General features: G+C 37.2%; 2 protein-coding genes across 2 annotated transcripts in view; one reads left to right on the plus strand and one right to left on the minus strand.

Annotated features, from left to right (window-relative positions):
• The first annotated feature begins 11,092 nt into the window (after positions 1-11,092).
• Positions 11,093-18,524, plus strand: pex11a (peroxisomal biogenesis factor 11 alpha). Its single transcript, XM_037765986.1, has 3 exons — positions 11,093-11,446; positions 11,609-11,724; positions 16,189-18,524. Exons 1-3 carry the CDS (start codon positions 11,391-11,393, stop codon positions 16,755-16,757), a joined length of 741 nt encoding a protein of 246 aa, XP_037621914.1. The 5' UTR covers positions 11,093-11,390; the 3' UTR covers positions 16,758-18,524.
• Positions 18,525-18,666: 142 nt separating this feature from the next.
• The window catches only part of LOC119486112 (RNA polymerase II elongation factor ELL), a 30,813-nt gene continuing 26,949 nt past the window's right edge, over positions 18,667-22,530 (minus strand). Inside the window, exon 12 of the mRNA XM_037765983.1 lies at positions 18,667-22,054. Within this exon, the coding sequence (XP_037621911.1) occupies positions 21,944-22,054 (111 nt within the window). The 3' untranslated portion in view covers positions 18,667-21,943. The remainder of the gene's footprint in view (positions 22,055-22,530) is intronic.

Genomic DNA, 22,530 nt, shown 5'->3' on the forward strand with positions numbered 1-22,530 from the left:
AAGGCAAGCAGGCAGCGGAGGAGAGGCTCCGATTGCCGGTGTCTCCCTGCGGGCGCAGGATGGTGAGGCAGGAAAAGCCAACACTAGGATCAGATGTAAATCATGTTCATGGAGAGACCTTCATCTGGTCAGCTAACATTACTGCCAAGCAGGTGAAATATAGAGTGATATTGTGGTTTTAGCTGACGTGTGTCGCCTCACTGTTTTGAGCGATGCTCGTTCATGTCCATTTAGAGCGAGTAAGCGCGAGCCCGACGCTGACTTTCGTTGACTTAACGGCCACAGGTGTCGCTGTTAAGCAGCAATTCTGAAAGTTACAAATAGTCCCTTTAAATATTATTATTAAATATTTTTTTATTATAAGTTAAAGGTCCAAAATGCGAAATTGAGAGCAAATCTATTGCCTCTCAGGCAGTGCACTGTGGCGGCCATACACCAAAAGGTATTTATGGAGTGCAATGAGTGGGATTTGAATGACTTTAAATGATGGGTAAGAGGATAGATTGATAGATTAAGTGCAGTACTCAGCTGAAAAGTGCCAAGGACGTGATTAACTGCATTCAGTCAAATATCTTTTTCATGCTGAAGTGTTCCCTCATTCCCCTCGACAACTTTAAAGCTTTCTTGTCTTTCTTGATCTCAGGTCTCTCTTGAAAAAAAAAAAAAATCTCTATCTCAACGAGACGACCTGATTAAATAAAAAATATCTAAATGCCACAGGTGCTTTTGTAAGCTTTTGTAAATGATCGCACCACTTTAAAAGTGTTTAGAAATAAAGGCATTGTTGACCTTGACGAAGACAGTTTGAATTCACTCTGTAATTCATAAATAACGATAAGCTTCCATTGATTCCCAGAGGGGGAATGCAGGTGATGCAGCAGCACAAGACAGAAATAAGTACAGATAAAAAGATAAAGTAGATAATAAATTATTTGAAGTATATCAAATAAAATAAGAATATATTAAAAATAGAAACTATAAAGGCCCAGACACACCAAGCCGACATCAAAGAACAAGTGGGGATGAAAGCTGACTGTTGCGTCATCTCACGTCACCTGTGTCTTGGCCAACAAGTTGCACTTGAACACATCGCAAAGACTACAGCTGATGGCCAGTTAGCACGTATGTTCTGCGCCTGCGTGAGATGAAATAACTCTCCACACCAGCAGGTGGCGGTAGTCTGTATTCTTCATTCAAAAAGGGAAACCGGAAGACCGAGGATTGCGGATGTACAAGCCGTTGTTTTGATACGTACATGAAAAAACTCTCACTCAGCACTTAGCTTTACTCCAGATGGCCATGTCGTTGTGAAAATAAACTAACTGTTGGAATGATTAGATGAGATGAAGATGAAAAATGAAAAGAGTCTTCTGTGTGTGCCCTCTTGACTTTACTCGTTAGCTTGCTTTCCTCACTTCCGTTTCTCTTCTCGTGTACTGATTTGCTGAAGCTGAGCAGCCAATCACAGTGATTTCTCTCACCGACGGCCTCCACCGCCGATTAGATATGCTGAATTGGCCAAAAAGCCTCCAATACAGGCAGACTAGAGCCGACGGAGTGGCACACACCGCAAAAACTAGACGCTCACCGACGGCCCAAACTGGCCGACAGCCGACCGTGAGCTAGGTCTCTCAGGGCCTTAAGAGCAATTGAGATTACAATGCATGAGTGGCATAGATATGTAATTAGTAGCAGCAAAGTCAGAAAGGCATAGAGTATGTTAAAGGTCCAGAGTATAAGATCTGTTGCAGATTACAACCTCTCCCGTGTGCCAAGCATGTAGAACAACTACGATGGCTGACGTGAAAACACAAATGGTCCTTTCTAGAGCCAGCCGATGTCAGTGTGATGTGAGTGTGTGTGTGTACGTGGGAAGTGAGCGGTGAAGCAAGAGAGAGAGGTTTCCCGTGTCTTGTTTCCCGGCGGCTGAGTAGAGTGACGGCGAGGGTTAACTCTGGAGCAAGTAACGTTATTGACTCCAGCCAAAGCACGAAAAGTTAACACAGGAGTTTGTCCATTCAGGGCTACTGTAGAAACATGGCGGCCGGCTCTGTGAAGAGAGGGCACGCTCCCTATGTAGATATAAACAGCTCATTCTAAGGTTACGAAAACACAATGATTTTTATTTTCAGGTGATTATACATTTAAGAAAACATACTTATTAATATTATATTCCATTCCATTTTCCAATAGATCCCCCTAGTGTTACACAATAGTCCTTTAACAGTGTAAACCAGAATGAAGTAATGATCTTTAGTGTTTGTCTGTGGTAATATATAAATGTAATATAGTATAGTACAGCAACAAAAGCATAGAATATAAGATATAGTATAGTATAGTATATAATGAATTCTAAATATAGCTAAACATTGCAGTGTATGGTAGCTTTTCTCAGTGAATATAGTTGCTCTGAACCTCGGTACCCCAGGTGTGGAGATGGACATCATTACCACATATGGCCTTACATCACATAAAATGAATCACAATGAACCTCTTTGACGTCAATGTCATTTTCCATGAAAGATGGCTTTTGTTCCAGCTGTAGCTTCAGCTTATTGAAAAAAAAAACAATGCATGTGAAATACATTTATATTGACGCATCACTTCAGCATACACAGCATGTATCCACATACATGCTGTGCAAAATGCATAACAACACTCACACAGTGGTATTAGTGCTTGCACAGCATCCACAATGCAAGTGGCTCCCATAAGAACCATTCAGAAAGAACTGGAGTCACTTAATCTCTCTCTGTGTGTCTCAAAAATTTAAAGATTATAACGTTGCACATTTTGGCAAAAACTTACAGAAAGCTGCTGTTAGGCTTTTTGGCCAACTACAGAGCATATCAGCTCAGTTCACGCTCGCTTTCACTGAATTCTTTGCTTGGTATCGACTTTAAGTTTCCGTTGCTTGTGTGGAAGGCTTTGAATGGGCTGTCTCCGTCTTACATTTCTGTGCTCCTACGCTCACACACGAACCCTCAGGTCCTTGAAAGAGACCTCTTTGCTGCTCTACGGTCGAGGCTGAAGCTTGTGGGAAATCAAGTGTTTGAGGTCATAGTCCCCAGATTATGGAACAGCCTCCCACACTCTATCACATCTGCACTTTTAAAAATGTTCTCGCATCCTTTTTTCCCCTTTGGCCCTTAAGACTGCATGACAGGCCTGTAAATGTATTGTGGTGTGTGTGTGTGTTTTGTTGTTGGTCTATCGATCTGCTCTATATCTGTCTACATCTACTCTTACTTTTGTTCTTACACATCAATCAACTTCTAGTGTTTTGAAACGTACCTCAGAAATAAACTTGGACTCACATATGAACATATGCTAATAGCTATGAGTCAATAGCTGTTTCTCATTTCCCGATTTTGTGCCCCCTCGTCTCCTCGTCTCCTCTTCTCCTTGTCTCCTCTCTCCTCGCTCCTTCGGTCTGTGACCCAGAAATCGATTTCAGCGCTCCATCTTGAAGGACATCCCAGTTCCTAAAATGCATCTCGTCGAGCGAGGAGGCTTGCCGGAGGAGCTATAAGCGAGGATACACTGGTGTATCCTTTGCGGAAGTGTTTTTCGGCACCCGCAACGTAAAAGAGGCGTGACGCACAGCTGGAATAATCTCAAACCATGGCAGGACTCTTTGAATGTTACAGTTTATTTTGTTTTTATTAGTTATTTAAAATGAGAAAACTTTCTGCCCTTCACCGTTTGTGTAGCGCCTCGTAAGACGCCGTTCTGACCGCATTCCTTAACGAGATTTCACCCTGATATTACATGTGTTTATTATTGAAAATCCGTTCATTCTTGTCACATTATGCCATGTTGAATCAAATTAGTAGAAGTAAATATAGCCTATAAGTTGTCATGAGCACTGTTTTGCTCTCTTCTCATCTGACAGAGATTGCCTCCTCTGCTCGCATCTCCCGTGGGAGGGAATAAGACGCGAGGTGAGGAGTCGAGGAAAGGAATCAAGGATGCACAAACATATGGCTACATCTAATGATGTGCTGAACTATAATTAGAAATTATATGTCAAGCAGCTAAAACGGTTGAAAAGATAATTGGTGTCACGGCAAGACTTTCACAGTCTGAACTCAAATGTTATTGTCACACTGGTCGCACTTGTATTCAGTTACTTTTGTTCATAAACCCATATATTAAACTCTTTTATATTGTCCTTAAACCTAAAAAACATCCCATATAATCAGGCATGAAAATTAAGTAGCCTAAACGTACAGTGATTTTTTTTTAAATTTGCTTTTCCATGTACTTTCATTAACATTTTTTGTGCTTTCTTAAGTCTGTAATTTTACTTCCACCCAAAATGGACTTTTAATGTACTCAAATGCTTTGGGAAAGATTAGAATTACAGATGTGCCAGCGGTTATGCTGTTATGGCCCAATCAGGAGGATATTCTATTCCAGTATTCTTCAAACGTCTTCTCCCTCGCAAGCCAATCTTGAGAAAGCTTTCTCATAAAGAAATGATGGTAACCTCTTTGGAGAATACTGAATTGAATAGGGATTGGTTGTTAGGATGTATTCAAGAAATACTCAAGGCCAAGTACCTTGGGGTCTTGTTCGCGAGTGAGGGCACAGTGGAACGGGAGATTGGCAGGAGAATCAGAGGAGCAGGGGCGGTATTGCATTCGCTTCACGGCACCCCTGATGGAGCTGTTGCTACCGCGACCCGACCCCGGATAAGCGGTTGAAGATGGATGGATGGACCCAAGGCCAGGCTGAATGCATATGTTGTTTAAAAAAAGTATATAATACACACACAAAGAACATTGTGACTGAAATGCATTGTTTTTGGGTGAATTGGGTGAAAATATAATGGTAGTCATTAAAGTGGCAGTAGGCAGTATACTTGTGGCATCATTGGACAAAAATTCCATAATAACCTTTCAGCATATTATAATTCAAGTGTTCTGAGAGATAACTAGACTTCTGCTCCTCCTCATGGCTCTGTTTTCAGGCTTTAAAACATCTAGCCCGTGACGGGAGACTTTGACCAATCACAGGTCATTTCAGAGAGAGCGTTCGTATTGGCTGTGCTCCGGTCATGTGACCGGTGCTTGGCGTTCCTTCAAGAGGTCTCAACATGGCTGGTGGGTCACAAACTAATAGAACAATGGCCAAGCGTGAGGAAGAAGAAAACACTGAATTTATCAAAGAAGAAGTCTATTAAGTATGAATGATTATGAAAAATAAAAGAATACATAATACAGACAGCGAATTGTATTAAAAGGTCTTAAAGAAAATAACAGGAAAACACATTTCTGCTGCAATATTCGCAGAAAATACTCTGCTCAAAATTCATCTGAATCGCTTGTTTTACACAAACTTCCTGCAGGTATTGAGTTTGCTATTTGGGTTTAATTTGACAGTTTATCAGTTGTTCTGTACTGTTATTGTTATGCATTGAATATAATATGAAATATCCATAAAATATGTCAAGAAAAGGGTCCCCGTTTTGTGGGAACCACTGATGTAATTAATGCCTGTAAAGCGGTGTGATACATAGTTAACGGTCCCTGTGCTGTTGTCGTCTATCAGCACTCATTGAATGCCTCTTGTCCAATCAAATTACTTGGTCTGAACAAACCGATGTATGATGAGTGTTAACCATCAAACTCTCAGTGAATGTGGTTTATTGATTCGATTTCAATTACATAGTGAATGTCTGAATTTTGCAGCACATTACATTAATTTCTCTGTTGTTGTACGGCAGATAATGTAAAAGCTTTTATCAACCAAGAGAAATGATTTGTTTTGTCCTTAAAAAAATTGATTATTTCTACAGCTGATGATTGAATGATTCATTTTATATTGCCGTGTGTTTAGATATTTCCTGTCTGATTTTCCTTTTCACCAAGTAACACTGTGCATCCAGGAAGATGCTTTTTGGGGACTGTCATATTTTTTAGCACACTTTTTTATCTCATCTCTACTTTTAATATCTGCAACGTCTCTTGAGAACATGTTGCTAAATGACTTTCCACTCGAGTGGAAGTACAGAGCACAGAAAAACACTTGGAAAGTCATCTCATCTTCTACTAAACTTTTCGACATTGGAAAGCACTTTCACCGACTAAAATACTGTACGCATTACTTTAAATATTTAAACGTAAACGGTGAGTTGCCCACTCCATCTGGAAACGAAGCAAATGTATTGATTGGCAGGCAGCCTTGAAATGTCATCCAAAGCCACACTCTGAAGTTTGCTTCAAATAGATTATACATTTATCCGTGAAATTAAAAATTAGAATTGAAGATATACTGTATATGTGAAAACGTTAATCAAAAGAGGCCAGGCATAATAAATGATTTCAAGGTCACTTGTTCTAGCCCAGACCACCACTACAATGGCTTTGCTTCTATGGAAATGAGTGGCGCTGATATGGCAATACAGAGTGGCCTTATCAAAGAGCCCCTTGGGATTTAGAAACACTACACTTGACCCTGACTTTTAAATACATCCATAGTACTGGAATAAATATGTGGATTTTTAGACAGATTATTGACACACTGGCTATGGACAAACCATCGAAAGTGGAGACTATACTTTAGCAGTCCACAATATTTCTCAAATATTGCATCACCAAGCTTTCACAAAGAAATTCACAGAAGCTTTCACACGTCCTCCCATTACTTAATGAAATAATAAGGCTAATATCACACATGGTAGTATGGGGGGAAAAGGATGGGAGTACACGTTTTTTAACACAACATCTTCCTTACCAGATAATATTCTATTTGTGTCTATATCTGTATGTCTTTTGTCACTTCAGTTCACTAATCCATCACTTATTTTGAAATAACAATCATCATTCAAGCTATGCATCATTTGTGATGGCAAAATGTGATTTGGTAAGAAATTATTATTTCACCGTCCAACAAAGTTAACGCTGGTATCTGGTAACAAAGCTTTTCTCACCATTGAAATAACGGAGGATGTCAGTGTTAAACCAATTCAGAGTTATATCCTCTAGTCTTTACTGCAGTTATTGAAGGTAAGCTCTCTCTCGAAGGCCAGCTGTTACTTACTATTAGTCCCTGCAATATGTGAAGCATGAAAATGTTCAGTGATGCTGGGACTGTCAATCGATTTAAATATTTAATAGCAATTAATCGCATGATTAATCGCTAATTAATCACACATTTGTTATCTGTTCAAAATGTACCGTAAAGGGAGATTTGTCAAGTATTTAATACTCTTATCAACATGGTAGTGGGCAAATATGCTAGTTTATGCAAATGTATGTATATGTTTATCATTGGAAATCAATTAACAACATAAAACAATAACAAATATTGTCCAGAAACCCTCACAGGTACTGCATTTAGCATAAAAATTATGCTCAAATCATAACATGGCAAACTCAAGCCCAACAGGCAACAACAGCTGTCGGTGTGTCAGTGTGCTGACTTGACTATGACTTGCCCCAAACTGCATGTGATTATCATAAAGTGGGCATGTCTGTAAAGGGGAGACTTGTGGGTACCCATAGAACCGATTTTCATTCACATATCTTGAGGTCAGAGGTCAAGGGACCACTTTGAAAATGGCCATGACAGTTTTTCCTCGCCAAAATGTAGCGTAAGTTTGGAGCGTTATTTAGCCTCCTTCGCGACAATGGATTCCTTATGTTCTAGTTTCATATGATACCAGTATCTTCTAGCTTTAAAACTGAGTCCACTACAACCTAGATATCGCAAGTTGTGTTAATGCGTTAAAGAAATAAGGTTATTAGGTTTAGGTTTTTAGGTTGCATTAATTACGTTAATGCATTATTATCACGTTAACTTTGACAGCCCTAATAAATATAGTAGAGCAATATATATAAAACTAAATAAAACTAAATCTAAAATCAAGCCTCCAAATCCTGAAAATGACCATATACATTTTCAGGATTTGGAGGCTTGATTTTGACTGGATTTCTTTAAAATCAGTTTTTAATGATGTCAATTCTACCCGGATGACTGTTCGAGGTATAGGCCTACAAAAATATGTATATCCCATATAACAAATAATTACATATATTTTACGTACACTCTAAGTTACATTTAACATCACTCATTTATGGCCATTACAATTTCCCCACCAGCTGTGTGAACTAACAGAGTAACTGTAATAAGAGATCCTGTGTTTGATTGACAGGTAATACTTGACCTTTATTACAATAAACAAGGAAGGACACTGGAGACATCACTGAGAATGACACATTAGACAGACGTCTTCCAACCTTTAGACATGCCAGCTGTGAGCTTCCAGTTAACAGTACCGGCCTAGTTTCAATATATTCAATTAATGTGAACTGTCACTAATCTCTGTTCAGATTTTAAGTTAAGCATAAAATATGAACATTTCATGCTTCTCCCCTGCTACTTATTAATATCACTTACAGAAATTAATTGATGCTTTTGGAATAAAAAAAGCAGGGGCCATGTGGCTGAATTCAATCTCAAAAAGTTGCAACTATCTTTATCTGTAAAAGGAATATTTTAATAACATATTTTATTAATAGATCATACAAATCCATCTGTCTGAAACTTGTGTTGTAATTTTTTATTCCCACTAAGTAACCAACAGCTAATTGCAATCGTCAATGTATCTTATAAGAATAATTAAAAACAACAAAATATTAATTATTTTTCAACTTTCAATAACATCTTCTATCCACTATTTTAGATGTGAAGACATATTTTTTGAATATTTAAATCAATATCCTCCTCACAAACACTAACCATACACTTCCATGCAACACACACACACACACTTGTCTTTTTTAAATATATTTACTGTATTGTTATTGTTGTTATTATATATATCTTGTCCTAATTGTTTGTTATCACTATTATGTAGTCATATTATATTATATTATATTATATTATATAGTTATAGTTATATTATTTCTTTATATTAATGGCTTCAGATAAACCCAGTGGGTTTTTTGCCTCTTCCTGCACTGTATATTATTCTTTTTTTTTTTTTGTAATGTTGTATAGTCTTAAATTGTGCAAAACAAATAAACAAAAAATAAATAGGCTATTAAGTCCAGTGCATCTATGACCTCCTTTATTTTGTATTATATCGTCTAAGCTGAAAACGTTGAATAAAAGCAAAAATGTGGATAATGCGTCACAGTTTTACTTTGTTTATTGCATTTGACCAACTGTTTAACAACTGCCACATTGCCCCCTGTTGTTTAAAACATGTACATACATAATATCTCTGTTTTTCTACACATGTAGAGAGATTTTTTAAAGGCTATTTGTTCGCACAATAAAACAAAGCAGCAGAAATAAAACAAATAAAAGAAAATGAGTCTTGCAGGTGAGATTAGAAAAAAACTCTTATAGAAGGAATCTTACCTCAATAAACAAATACAAAAACTCATATAATCAACAAAAGTAAACAAACAAGCAAACTTAAAATCCAAAAAGCAAACGTAGAGTACGCAACATAAGACACTCAATAAAGGTTAATTCCTCTCCAAGAAACCCAAGACTCACTGTCAAATTACTGTGATACATTTATGGGGACTTAATGCGTCTGTGGAAATCAATAGTTTAAAGTGACTGTTTTTGTTGCATATTCTATTGTCTTTTGCTTTTGCTTATTTTCATCTTGTAATATCTTAACAATTAAATGTATTAAATATGTTATTGAAAGTTGAAAAATAATTAATTTGTATGTTGTTTTTGATTATTCTTATAAGTTACATTGACGATTGCAATTACCTGTTGGTTACTTAGTGCGAATAACAAATTACAACACAAGTTTCAGACAGATGGATTTTTATAATCTATTACTAAAAAAAAATTATTAAAATATTCCTTTTACAGATAAAGATAGTTGCAACTTTTTGAGATTGAATTCAGCCACATGGCCCCTGTTTTTTTTTTTTATATTCCAAAGGCATCAATTAATTTCTGTATGTGACATTAATAAGTAGCAGGGGAGAAGCATGAAATGTTCATATTTTATACTTAATTTAAAATCTGAACATAGTTTATATTTTCTCTTACTTCAATGTGTTTAATAAGATAATTTATATTTTCTCTTACTTCAATGTGTTTAATAAGATAATTATATTTTCTCTTACTTCAATGTGTTTAATAAGATAATTTATATTTTCTCTTACTTCAATGTGTTTAATAAGATAATTTATATTTTCTCTTACTTTAATGTGTTTATTAAGATAATTTATATTTTCTCTTACTTCAATGTGTTTATTAAGATAATTATATTTTCTCTTACTTCAATGTGTTTATTAAGATAATTATATTTTCTCTTACTTCAATGTGTTTAATAAGATAATTTATATTTTCTCTTACTTTAATGTGTTTATTAAGATAATTTATATTTTCTCTTACTTCAATGTGTTTATTAAGATAATTATATTTTCTCTTACTTCAATGTGTTTATTAAGATAATTATATTTTCTCTTACTTCAATGTGTTTAATAAGATAATTTATATTTTCTCTTACTTCAATGTGTTTATTAAGATAATTTATATTTTCTCTTACTTCAATGTGTTTATTAAGATAATTATATTTTCTCTTACTTCAATGTGTTCAATAAGATAATTTATATTTTCTCTTACTTCAATGTGTTTATTAAGATAATTATATTTTCTCTTACTTCAATGTGTTTATTAAGATAATTTATATTTTCTCTTACTTCAATGTGTTTATTAAGATAATTATATTTTCTCTTACTTCAATGTGTTCAATAAGATAATTTATATTTTCTCTTACTTCAATGTGTTTATTAAGATAATTATATTTTCTCTTACTTCAATGTGTTTATTAAGATAATTATATTTTCTCTTACTTCAATGTGTTTATTAAGATAATTATATTTTCTCTTACTTCAATGTGTTCAATAAGATAATTTATATTTTCTCTTACTTCAATGTGTTTAATAAGATAATTATATTTTCTCTTACTTCAATATATTTATTTTGCCCTTAAAATGTACAGTTGCCATAGTGAACACAAGACAGTTACCATAGTGAACACAAGACAGTTACCATAGTAACCAATAATTACGCGCTGGTCCGTCAGCAAAACCGGTTCGGCTTTTAGTTCCGTTCGAAAAGCTGTCCGTAGTGAAACAAGCACGTTTTTTGGCTCAGCTGTCATGTGTCACCCAGAAACCGACCGGTAAATTAGCTCACTGTGAATCAGGTGTGAACGTGGAAGAAGTTTCTACAATTCAGACGGCAACGTCGGATGAAACCACCAATTAACAACGTGTGTTGAAAGTGAACACAAGTAACTGACTTTGTACTAAACGGTAGCAGAGAGAAATTGGTTCCGTTTTGTGAACGAGGGTTCAACATTATCCAACTAGAACAGTCTGTTCCTGACCGGGTTGAACATGGACACGGTGGTTAAATTCACAAGCCAGAGCCAAGGAAGGGACCGCATATTCAGGTGAGTCGTTTAGAAGTGTTTGTGGCTTTGTTTGTAAACTGTTCACGTTGTATTTTATCGATAGAAAGTTAAGTTACTACTAGATAGATAAGCAGTGGGACAAAGGCAGCGCGTCATCAACTTTCTACTTTCTGTCCGTCTTCTCTTCTTTATGTATTTCAGGGCGACCCAATATGCTTGTGCTCTGTCGATATATCTGCTTCGAAACAACTCAGAGAGAAAGGACCTTGTGGCCAAACTCAAAAGTCTGGAGACCAACATGAGCGCTGGACGAAAATGTGAGTATGCCTGTAACTGTGAAGTGAGGGAGGGGTCCCAGTAGCCATAGTTAAAAGTAGTTAAAGGTGGTCTCAGTAGCTAAAGTAGTAGTTAAAAGTAGTTAAAGGTGGTCTCAGTAGCTAAAGTAGTAGTTAAAAGTAGTTAAAGGTGGTCTCAGTAGCTAAAGTAGTAGTTAAAAGTAGTTAAAGGTGGTCCCAGTAGGTCCCAAACTAAATGAGGAGTAGGGTAACTGAATAAAAAACACAATAATTAAGATTTACCCCAATAGATATATACTAGTACAGCATGTCCTTGTGTACAGTATGTTCAATTCTAAAATTAAGTACAGAAACTTAAGTAGACTTCTCACGAGAGAATCAAGCAACCAGGTATATAGAAACGAGCCCAAAAGAAGCTACTCTCCCCCCAAAAGCCCAAAACAGGTGACCTTACCTACCTACCACAATATGAGAGAGAGAGGCGGTCACTTGATCTCTCTCTCTCTCTCTCTCTCTCTCTCTCTCTCTCTCTCTCTCTCTCTCTCTCTCTCTCTCTCTCTCTCTATATATATATATATATTGGATTGCATGCATTTCCATTCATTTTTGCATTGTGTTTTTGCATCCATTTTTAGCTTGTAACTTTAAATTTTTCTTGTCAACTAAACTTAAAATATAAAAACATTTTATTACATTTTTGTATTTAATTTTTGGCTTGTAACTTTACATTTTTCTTGATACAGATAGCTTTATTTATCCCCGTAGGGCAATTCAGTTTCTGCAGTCCACCGAGACATATACACATTCATACTGCACAATCATCAATGACAGAGGGAACACAGTAGGTGGCATATGGGGAGGTGCAAGATCAATATGCAAGGAAATGCGCACACTTTCCCAAAGTCCACATATTGGTCCTCCCTACTGTCACACACACACACACACACACACACACACACACACACACAAGAACAGATAAAACAGTGAAAACTGTAGCGGGTTGCACACAAAGAAGCACCCCGTGGCCCAACGACAGCTGACGGCTGTCAAATCCAGGAAGTAACAACCTTGTCGTCAACTATGCGTAAACAAGTTGAACATTTAATTAAATTTTTGCATTTCGTTGCATTTTTGTGAAGACCGTGGATCCTCATTAAAAAGAACAGTGCTGTTTCTGTTTCTTTTATGTTTTTCAATGCTAATATGTTGGACCGGATCGGCATGATGTGCTTTTATATCACACTTACACTTAACTGCCTGCGAATCGTTGGAGAGAGACTGGAGGAAGCCCAAATAAGCAAGCCCAAAAAAACGCAACCCGCGACTACCAATATTTTTAAGCGTCTTTTCAGGAAAAGAGCTCAATGTCGCTTATAATAAGCGGACTTGGCAACTCTGGCCCTACCCCTTTGCCCAATTATATAGCTGAGTAAACGCACTACCGTATATTGACAGTAACATTGCTGCCCTCCATTGTCCATTAAGCCATTATCGTCATAACTGCTCACTGTGGTTCTACAAATAACTTTTAACAAACTTTTATTTGGATTAAACCCATGATTTATTATTTTGATTAATTGTTTAGTCTAAAGCATGAAAAATGCCCCTTAAAATTTCCCTGAGCCCAACCTGATGCCTTCAAATACCTTGTTTTGTTTCATCAACAGTCCAAAAATAATTTACAATCATATAAAACAGTAAAACTGCAAGTTCTCACATTTGAGATTATTTAGCCAACCAGTTTTGCTTGGTAAATGCTTCAAACAATTAATCGATCATGAAAAATTTGTCGATCGACGAATCATTTCACCACTATCTGTTTTTTGCAACCTGCAATTATAACTTTGCTCTACTAGTTTACCTTGTTTTGTCTTCCCTGTATCTTCCTACATATTCACCATCAGTTTTATAGACTTGCAGCAAATTAAATCCTCCTTTTTCATTATTCCGATCCGTCATTGAATTTATATAATAGCACTCTGTGGTCTGCTGCATAATAATCTGAAATCAATGGTTTTTCACTCCATGGAAATTTCAGCCACTTTTTGTTTGTCCTCAAAACCCCTGTCTGTCTTGCTGCTGATTTTCTCTATAAACAAAATGATATTTCGTCAACAAGGTCAGGATGAGCTGTTGACTGCCCACAAGACAGGAGCTGAGTCACAGCAAATAACAGCTTTAGTTGTTTGACTTTCTCCAGCTTCCGTCAAGCCCAGTCTTATATTGTCAATAATTCAATAACCTCATCTGTTTCACGAAAACTTCTGGAACCACCATCTTTGTTCCAGGAAATAGTTTCTTAAATTACTAGGGTGGTGAAATGTAACTTGCATAGCCTTTCAACCTATTACTGCTACACCAGGGTTTACCTCAGGAAACTGTTTAGCATAGACAGTAAGCCGCCCAGGTTCTGCACATCTTGTCTTGTGATCAGTTGAACAGATGACAGCCTAAACGGTAGCCATACAAATATTTTATTTTGTTAAATTTTTTAAATTTTTTTAATAAAGTTAATGAAGGTCATCTGTAATTCAGGGGGGGTTCTTCACCTCTGCTATAAAATACTGCCGGAAAACCTGCACACATTATCCCACCATCAAATCCACATCAACAGTATTTTGTTTGCTTCTCTTTCAGTGATGACATCATCTTAACCAACGTTTTTTTTAAACTGCAACTGCCTACTTACTAGGGGTGGGAATCACCAGAGGCCCCACGATACGATATTATCCCGATACTTAAGTCAAATGCAAATTATGCAGTTTGTCAACATCTGTTTTATCTAATAAGATCCAGCTTTCACTTTGTTCATCTCAGAGTTTTCATTCACATATCTTGAGGTTAAAGGTCAAGAGACCCCTTTGAAAATGGCCATGCCAATTTTTCCTCGCCAAAATTTACTGTAAGTTTAGAGCGTTGTTTAGCGTTCTTCCCGACAAGCTAACATGACATGGTTGGTACCAATCGATTCCTTAGTGGTATCATATGAAACTAGAAACCTATCTTCACTCTACTCTAGCTTTAAGACTGAGCCCTACAACCTCTGAAATACAAAATAGTGTGGGATTGTTAAGAGGTTAATAGTTAATATAATAAAAGATTGATACTTGACATCTGTGTATCGATACGATATTGCCACGCAAAATATTGCAATACTATGCTGTATTGATTTTTTTCCCCACCCCTATTACATACTGTCTCTGAAAAATATATATATGCAACCATTTTACCAAGAAACATTGTGAAGTTGACGAGATCTGAACATTAAATGAAATTTCATGCATGCTTATCTTTTTTGCCGCTACAGCTATGCCTTTATTCTCTTCATCCAGCACATGAACAAAAGGTACACAAAACACATCTGAGGATGTACCAAAAAGTGTGTCAGGGTCACATTTGTTCGTGCTCTGTAAACGTGCAGTACAAATTACACTGAATGATTTACAAGTTGAGTACTATTTGTACTATTTCTCTTTGACATCTATATGCCCTAACCAGACTAATGGCTGTTTGTGACTGTGTTTGGGAGTCTGTAGCTTTTTCCTCTGTGAGCTGAGATAGACATTGTGTGTGTGTGTGTGTGTGTGTGGGTGACTGCACACTGTGTGCGGACACATGGACCCTGATGACCCTAGCCCTAGATAGATTTACTTTACAACCTGTACTGACACTTTTTGAACTTTGACTCAAAGTTTTATTGCTTTTCATTTTACAGGACACAAACAGACATTGTGTGTCTGTGAGGTTAGGTATACAACATTTTGATACAACTTGTTCTTTATACAGAGGCTTTAGTAGTGTCTTTGTGATGGCTTTTATACACAGTCCACTTTTGAATTCTCAGAATATGTGCAAGTCTTTTCATAAATCATATATCTCTTCGAAAACACTATGTGGTTTTAATATGGATTAAAATCTTAAGACTGACTTGACACAAGCTCCACATGGAAATGAAGGATAACGTTATGCCTCAGAGCAGGGTCTTGCAGGAAAGACCTTGCACCTCTCAGGGCCAAAGAGAACCTGCCAGGCTCTGTTCATGCACCACTTAATTAATCTCTTCTGTGCATCAGAGCTGCAGCCACAGGGCTCTCCTGCCTCTATGCCTGGTCTGTCTGGTTGAGGTAATAGTGGGTGAAGGAGACATGCAGGTGTCACCATTTAAAAACAGTTTATGAGAGGTGAATTTATTTGTAAGTGGCTGTGAATGATGCCAATAACATGCTTTCTGAAGGGCTCAGAAAACAATGAATGCTAGGAAGAGCCTGAGCTAGAATAGCTGCCATCACGGTGTGTAATCTCACTGAGTTAGTGACGACCATGACCTCTTGCCCTCAGAGGGACAAATGTGATAAGATGAAAGACACTGTAGTTTGGTTTAAATGCAGCTTAACTGCTCTCCATAGCGAAATGTTGACCTGGCATTTCATATTAAATTGATTGCTGCTCTAATATCCTTTTTTCTTCTTCTTCCTCCTTTGTCAGTGTTCAGGCTGGGGAACACAATAAATTCCATTGAGGCTGCTAAGCGAACCATGCAACTCTCTGACCGAGTGCTGTGCCTGTGCCTTACTGCAGCCAATGCCAACCGCGCCCTCTACTTTATCTGTGACAATGTACTTTGGGCCAGAAGCGTCGGTCTTATCCGCGATATCGACAAGGAACGCTGGAGCCTAAATTCCTCTCGCTGCTACTTCCTCTCGCTAGTTATGAGCCTGACCAGAGATCTTTACATAGTCGTCCAGTTGATGACACAGAGAGCAAGAGATGAACACTTTAGACAGAAAATGGAGATGCATCTCCGTGAGAGTCCTGAAGTAGCTGAAGCTGTCGTTCCTCAGCTGGATGCGATTCTTTTTCTGCTGTTTGACAGCCTAAAATCGCATCCTGCTGTTGCCTTGGACACGCTGAAAAATGTATGCGATCTCTTCATTCCCCTTGACAAGTTGGGTATATACCAGTCAAATGCCGGAGTGGTGGGATTTTGTGGTTTGATGTCCTCAGTGATTGGGATTATAACCCTCTTACAGCCCAAGTTAAGACTCAAACCATGATAATAATGGTGGAGATAAACCTTACTGACTAACTGCAGATAAAAGGGTTAATCATGACAGGTTTTTAAATGATTTAGTGTCATCTACCTGGAGGTATAATGGTGGACCGAAGTCAACCTGGTGCACAATGAGATTAGGCAACGTCACATTTTGTAACATTTATGTTAGAATAGCATTTATTACACCAAACTCAGGCCAGCAATAACTGAAGGGATGACTGGATTTGATTGTTTTTTTAACAGATTTGTGATTAAGTGATTGATTGAACTGATTACATCATGCTTTTGAGACCACGAAATGACTTGAATGGGGACCATTTCAAGGTTAAAACACTGCTTTAAAAGGGAGCAAATCAAGTTTACATAGAGGCCTTGTTTATTTTTCGTATTTCAAAAGAGCCAAGGCTAAACCTGTGTGCATTCCTGTCTTCTTCAACACCACATATTAACACCAGCACGTTGGTAACTACTGTACTTAAAGGTTCTCTATATGGAATTCAGAGCATTTCTATTGCCTTCACACGGCTCTCAACATGGAGACGGCGGCTTGATCAGTGCAAACAACAGCAAAAGTGCTGTTGGAGCTAACAGTGTTAACCTGGGGGAGACCGGAGTGTGAGTGTTACACTTCTGCGACAACGCTGTGGGTCTGGGCAGCGTTATCGACTGTAACCGCTGTATGAGCTCAGTGCAGAGCGACGGCCATGAGCTAGCCAGTGGGGGAACAACAGAGAGACTCACATGCACTAAAATACACACGCACACAGAGAGGGAGTGTGACTTCATTCTCTGCTCAGGTAGACATTACATCTCTATAACTTTACATAGCAAATAGCTGTTTGCTGCTTTATTAATGCTCTGAATCCCACATATAGAACCTTGAAAATAAGGGCTCCTTACTTATGAACGTTTTTGCATTTGCTTTTGCACCTATCTCTTAGAAAAAGTAAGATCTTAACCACAGTGGCATTGCCACTGTCTTTCTCTACTCTCTGTTGGTGATAAGATGCTGCTAAAAGTTTTACGTCTATGATCCATGTGATGAATAAGCTGCCCTCTCAGCCAAAAGTGCTACCAGAGGGGAAAAAGCAGCTGAGAGATTTCAGGGGATTTCTAAGCCTTTTTTTACAAGAGACATTTTGACTTGTCACAGTAGGAAAAGCACAGATAATGACACCAACAGTGGCTCTATTCTAGTCAAGTGTCCCATTGAGAGTGACAGTGAGCCAGGGGGCCCAATACCAGGAACCTGAAATCAAACAATTAAATCAAATTCAGTAGTCATTAATTTCATTATTTACACATGTGCTTTTCCTATTATGACAATTTAAAATATAAAATGTCATGATAATTTTCTTCCTGCCATTCAAGGCATGGCCAGGACTTTGACTCAACAGATTATTACTTTATCATTTAAAGAAAGTGTTAAGAAATGATTAAGTAAAAAAAAAAAACTATGCATATATTACTATTTGAATGAGCAAAGACACCCTCAATGATGTGATTACAATTAAATTCTTAATATATGAATTGTATGCTTGTGTATATATGTTTTTTTTAAATATTTGTGACACAGACAAAACAAGTGTACGAGGATACATTGGAAACCTCCAACTTCCTCTAGAAAATGCTATGAAAACTTCAGTGCTCAAAGCTGCGGGTGCACTTGTCATTTATTATCACATGTAGTAGTGTCATTCATTTCAGATGGCTTAATGTTTTCACTGTCACGCTTGATTGAAAGGTTAATAAAACACTGATAAAACTATTTCAAATTGTCCTTTTTAAAAACTACATGGTTAATATTTTAATGATTAATCTAACTGCCTGGGTGGTGATCAATGGAAAACAGTTGCGGTTCAGTTTAGAAATGCAGTAACACTGCCCTCTTGGGGAAACATGACGCCTTGTTGAATTCAAAAGAGCTTTTATTTTTCATTTATACTGAGACAACAATACACTTTTTTTCTGAAAGCTTTTCTCAAGGGGATGACATCGTGATAAAGCATCCACCATCAAAAATTGCAAAAATATATTCCATTTCCCTTTCACCATACTTTGAGTTTTGCTGTGAAAAGAATGAACAAACGATGCAAAGATGAATCCCATAAAAGGACAAACACATACAAAGCAATAAATAAAAGTAATTTGTTCTCCTAGGTAGATCAATCGCAGTGATTCATAATAGGCAACATGTTTGATTTCACATTTCCATTGAGGCATTGTTTTTCCAGTACCAACAAACCAAATTTAACGCACCAGTATTACATTTGTGGGAATAGTTAGATGGGCTGGAAAAAGAAAATCCAGGCCATTTTTATACATGTATGCAAATTGCTGACATTAGATACAGTATAATTGGTGTCTTGGAAAATCTTGCATTTTTAAAATGCCGAATTTTCATGTCTGGAAAAATGTCAGTGCTAATACACTAACATATACATTTGACAAGGCATCTGATATCAACTTAATCTAAAACAAATATGAACAAAGCACTTTGAACAGTGGCAACAGTGTGAAACTACAGATGTATAAATACTGCTGGCCCAAGTTTTTTTTTTTCCCAGAATACCAATGATGGATACATGCAGAGTGGCTCTGCTCTTTGAATGAAAAGGCACCATCAGTAGTTAGCTCTGCAACAGTAAAAAACATCACAGTTAGCACTTGAGAGGGTCTGGTTTACCCAAAACAGCATGTTAACCTGAATGGTACGATTATCTCCATTCTTAGACTGATATTTTGCCCATAATGCAATTAGTTTGATTACACAAGTATTGTACAATTGACCAATACTATTGAAGTGGTAAATGGGAAGCCCTTAACTTGAATTAGTTCTGTAATTATTACCTTTAAGGTCTAAATGGTGTTATGGACGTTTCCATCCCACCATCATTGAAACACTGTTTCAGTACCTTTCTGTTTTGAATTAGAAATTCAATGAAACACAAATTATATCTGAGCATGCATTGTGCTCTTCTTTTTTAATACAATTGGACCGTGCCTCGTTGATATCCAGATCCAGTACCAGAACAAAACCTTTCAGTCAGTTTGACTGATCAGACATTTTTCTCAAGCTGGGTGGAGCTATATGGCACATTTGCTGAGCTCATCAAAATGCATATTGACAAAAGAAACATAAAATAGTTTGAGGTCTGGTTCTGAGAAGAGATCCGAACAGCCGAAATAAAGAAAAATGTTTCTGTAGGTGTACCGGAGCTTTAAGAATCCAGCATTTTTAGCTTTGATGCTCAAAATCTGGGCTTACAATTCTCATTTTTCCAATAGTCAGTGCTAATAAATATTCCTTTCTTGGAAATGTTCATATGTGCCAAGACAGAGCAACTGTTGCTAGTCTCAAATCCTTCAAACATACCAGAAGTAACCTACCAAATGTAAAAACAAAAAAAAAACGTACATTTAACTTATGCAAAAGAGCTGCTAAATATGTAACAATAAACCCACTGAGTATTTCCATTGAGAAATCAAGAGAAGCAAAGCACATTATTTTGTATAGATTTCTGCAATGATTCTTTCTTTTGATAGTGGTGCTTGATAGGATTGGACAGTGAATTATATACCTTTACAGTTCATGATTATCTGACAGAAACAGAAAAAATGATTAAGACGTACATGAAAAAAACAACACGATAAGACAACAGCTATCCAGTAACAACTATCCAGTAACTGAAGTTCCTTCAATCTAAAAGACATTTACAGAAAAGAAAGTCTGAACTGTGCAGGTTAAACCGAGAACATTTTAGAACAGGGATGGAATAATGTTGGAAATGTCTGACATACATGTTAAGGCAAATATTAGCTTCATTCTCCCAGTTAAAGCCATCATTAAGACAAGAGTTGTGAGTACAGCTACATTGATGCAAACGTCCAGAGAACACTGAAATCTGAACTTCCTACTTCAGGCTACAGCTATTTATAAGGTGAAATAAAATTACAGTTTGTGGTTATTCAGATGTACCTATGTTGGGACAAATCATTCCAGAAAGTCTAAAATGAGTTTAAAAGACCTGCTAGCAGCCTCTAGAGGTCAATCTGCTCCTTACACCCAACTGAACCAAAGTGGTATGAACTGAGTGACCGCATGCTGCTGTACACGTGGGACTAAAAATGACATGGTCCAATTTGTTAAAGGCATCTCTATTGCGATCTATCTCAAGATTTCCACCAAAGCAAAATCATAGTTAATCAAAAAATGTGTGGACAAGCTTGATTACCCAGATTTCATAGAGCTTGTAGTCATTCATCTCCAGCGTAAATACATCACTGTGTGTGCTGTGTATCAGTAAACAAACCTGTAACCAGAAGACTTGAGAAAGTTGATAATGCAAAGGCAGATCGTGGTAGGCTACATGTGGGTGATGTTGACACTAGATGTGCACAAGCACCATCGTGAAACCAGCATTCAGGTACTGGGAGGAGTGGTTTTGTGGCATTCCAGCATTTCTTAGAAATGACACAGGACGTTGGCAGAAAGCTACATGATAAAATTCCATATGATCAAAGCATAAAGAATCTTGCATATAATGCTTTAAACTTCATTTTGTGTTCATTTTAGTGATACAACTTGTAGGTTTTGTATGGACGATAACGTTTTGTTTGCATTAGGTCTGACGGGAGATAAATTGTTAATGGTGTGACCTTATTATTGTCATAATGAGATCTTATAACTGTAATAATGAATAATTGATGTGATTGAATGTGTCGACTTTCTGTCAGCAAATAAACAGATTCTTCTGTATGTTAAATATAAAGACTTTTTAGTTGCATTTGTTTCCCCCTAAGATTGATTGTACCATCAATTTAATACTCTTTTTTTTTAGTTCTGACAAGATAAAGAATAGAATAAAAAATGCAATTAAGCAGGAAGGATCACATCTGCATTGCTATTCAGAAAAAAATGGATTTGGCTTTCACTTTTACAGCAGAACAGAATCCAGCCATTACAGCGATAATCATAGTTGAAAACCATAATGTTAAAGGGCAACATTTGATCACGAGTCGGTGGTCTCGGCCCACTTTTGAAAAAGAACCTCGCTCCTCGATTCCATTAACACTCGGAGGAGTAAAGTGAATAGTGTCTCAGCGACTCCAGGACCCGGCTGGGCAGTCTTTGGGTCCATTAGGAGTCTTTTGGTCCAGTCATATTACACCCTGCTGAGGGTAGAACTAGGAGAGTCCCTGTGCTCGGTCATAATCTGTGATCAGGCCTTTGATATGTGACAGTTTCTGATGGAGGTACTCGCATCGCTTCTTCTCTTCCCGATACCCAGGAAACTTCTGAAAAGAAGAAAAAGGGGCATGAGTGAGCTTTCAGTAACGCATATCAAACCTCCAACACGATGGGCCTCATGCAAGAGCATTTTGTATTCTTATCATAAAAATATCTTTGTCTTTTTCCCGGGAGATTTGCTTGAGTGTATTAGTAGCATAAGCAAAGCCCCTACATTGCTATATAAGGCACATTTTTCCGATCAATTTGTGGGCAGATTTCACTCTCAAAAATGTGACAAAAACGTAACAAAGTTAGTTGTCAGTAGGCTATTTATATTAGGGGATTATACAATATTATACAGCCATAGAGGGGTGCAGGAATCAGTCCTAAAACCCAGAACTGAGTTAGCATTTTAGCACTTTCAGTTCCCTCGTCTCAAAGTCTGTTTTTTTTTAATGGGTTTTTGGTTAGATGCCTGAAATAAGGTCTGTGGTTAACACAAGCTTAAAAGATTTTAACGTTTTGTTCTATGATATATAAT

This window comes from Sebastes umbrosus, chromosome 4 (assembly GCF_015220745.1).
Source record: "Sebastes umbrosus isolate fSebUmb1 chromosome 4, fSebUmb1.pri, whole genome shotgun sequence".
Classification (NCBI taxonomy): Eukaryota; Metazoa; Chordata; class Actinopteri; order Perciformes; family Sebastidae; genus Sebastes; species Sebastes umbrosus.

What these genes read in the sequence shown, in the direction of transcription:
- pex11a (XM_037765986.1), top strand. Translation starts at nt 11,391, where the DNA reads ATGGACACGGTGGTTAAATTCACAAGCCAGAGCCAAGGAAGGGACCGC. An exon ending in GGAAGGGACCGCATATTCAG is followed by an intron (nt 11,447 to 11,608) that starts GTGAGTCGTTTA and finishes TATGTATTTCAG; the next exon opens with GGCGACCCAATATGCTTGTG. An exon ending in CATGAGCGCTGGACGAAAAT is followed by an intron (nt 11,725 to 16,188) that starts GTGAGTATGCCT and finishes CTCCTTTGTCAG; the next exon opens with TGTTCAGGCTGGGGAACACA.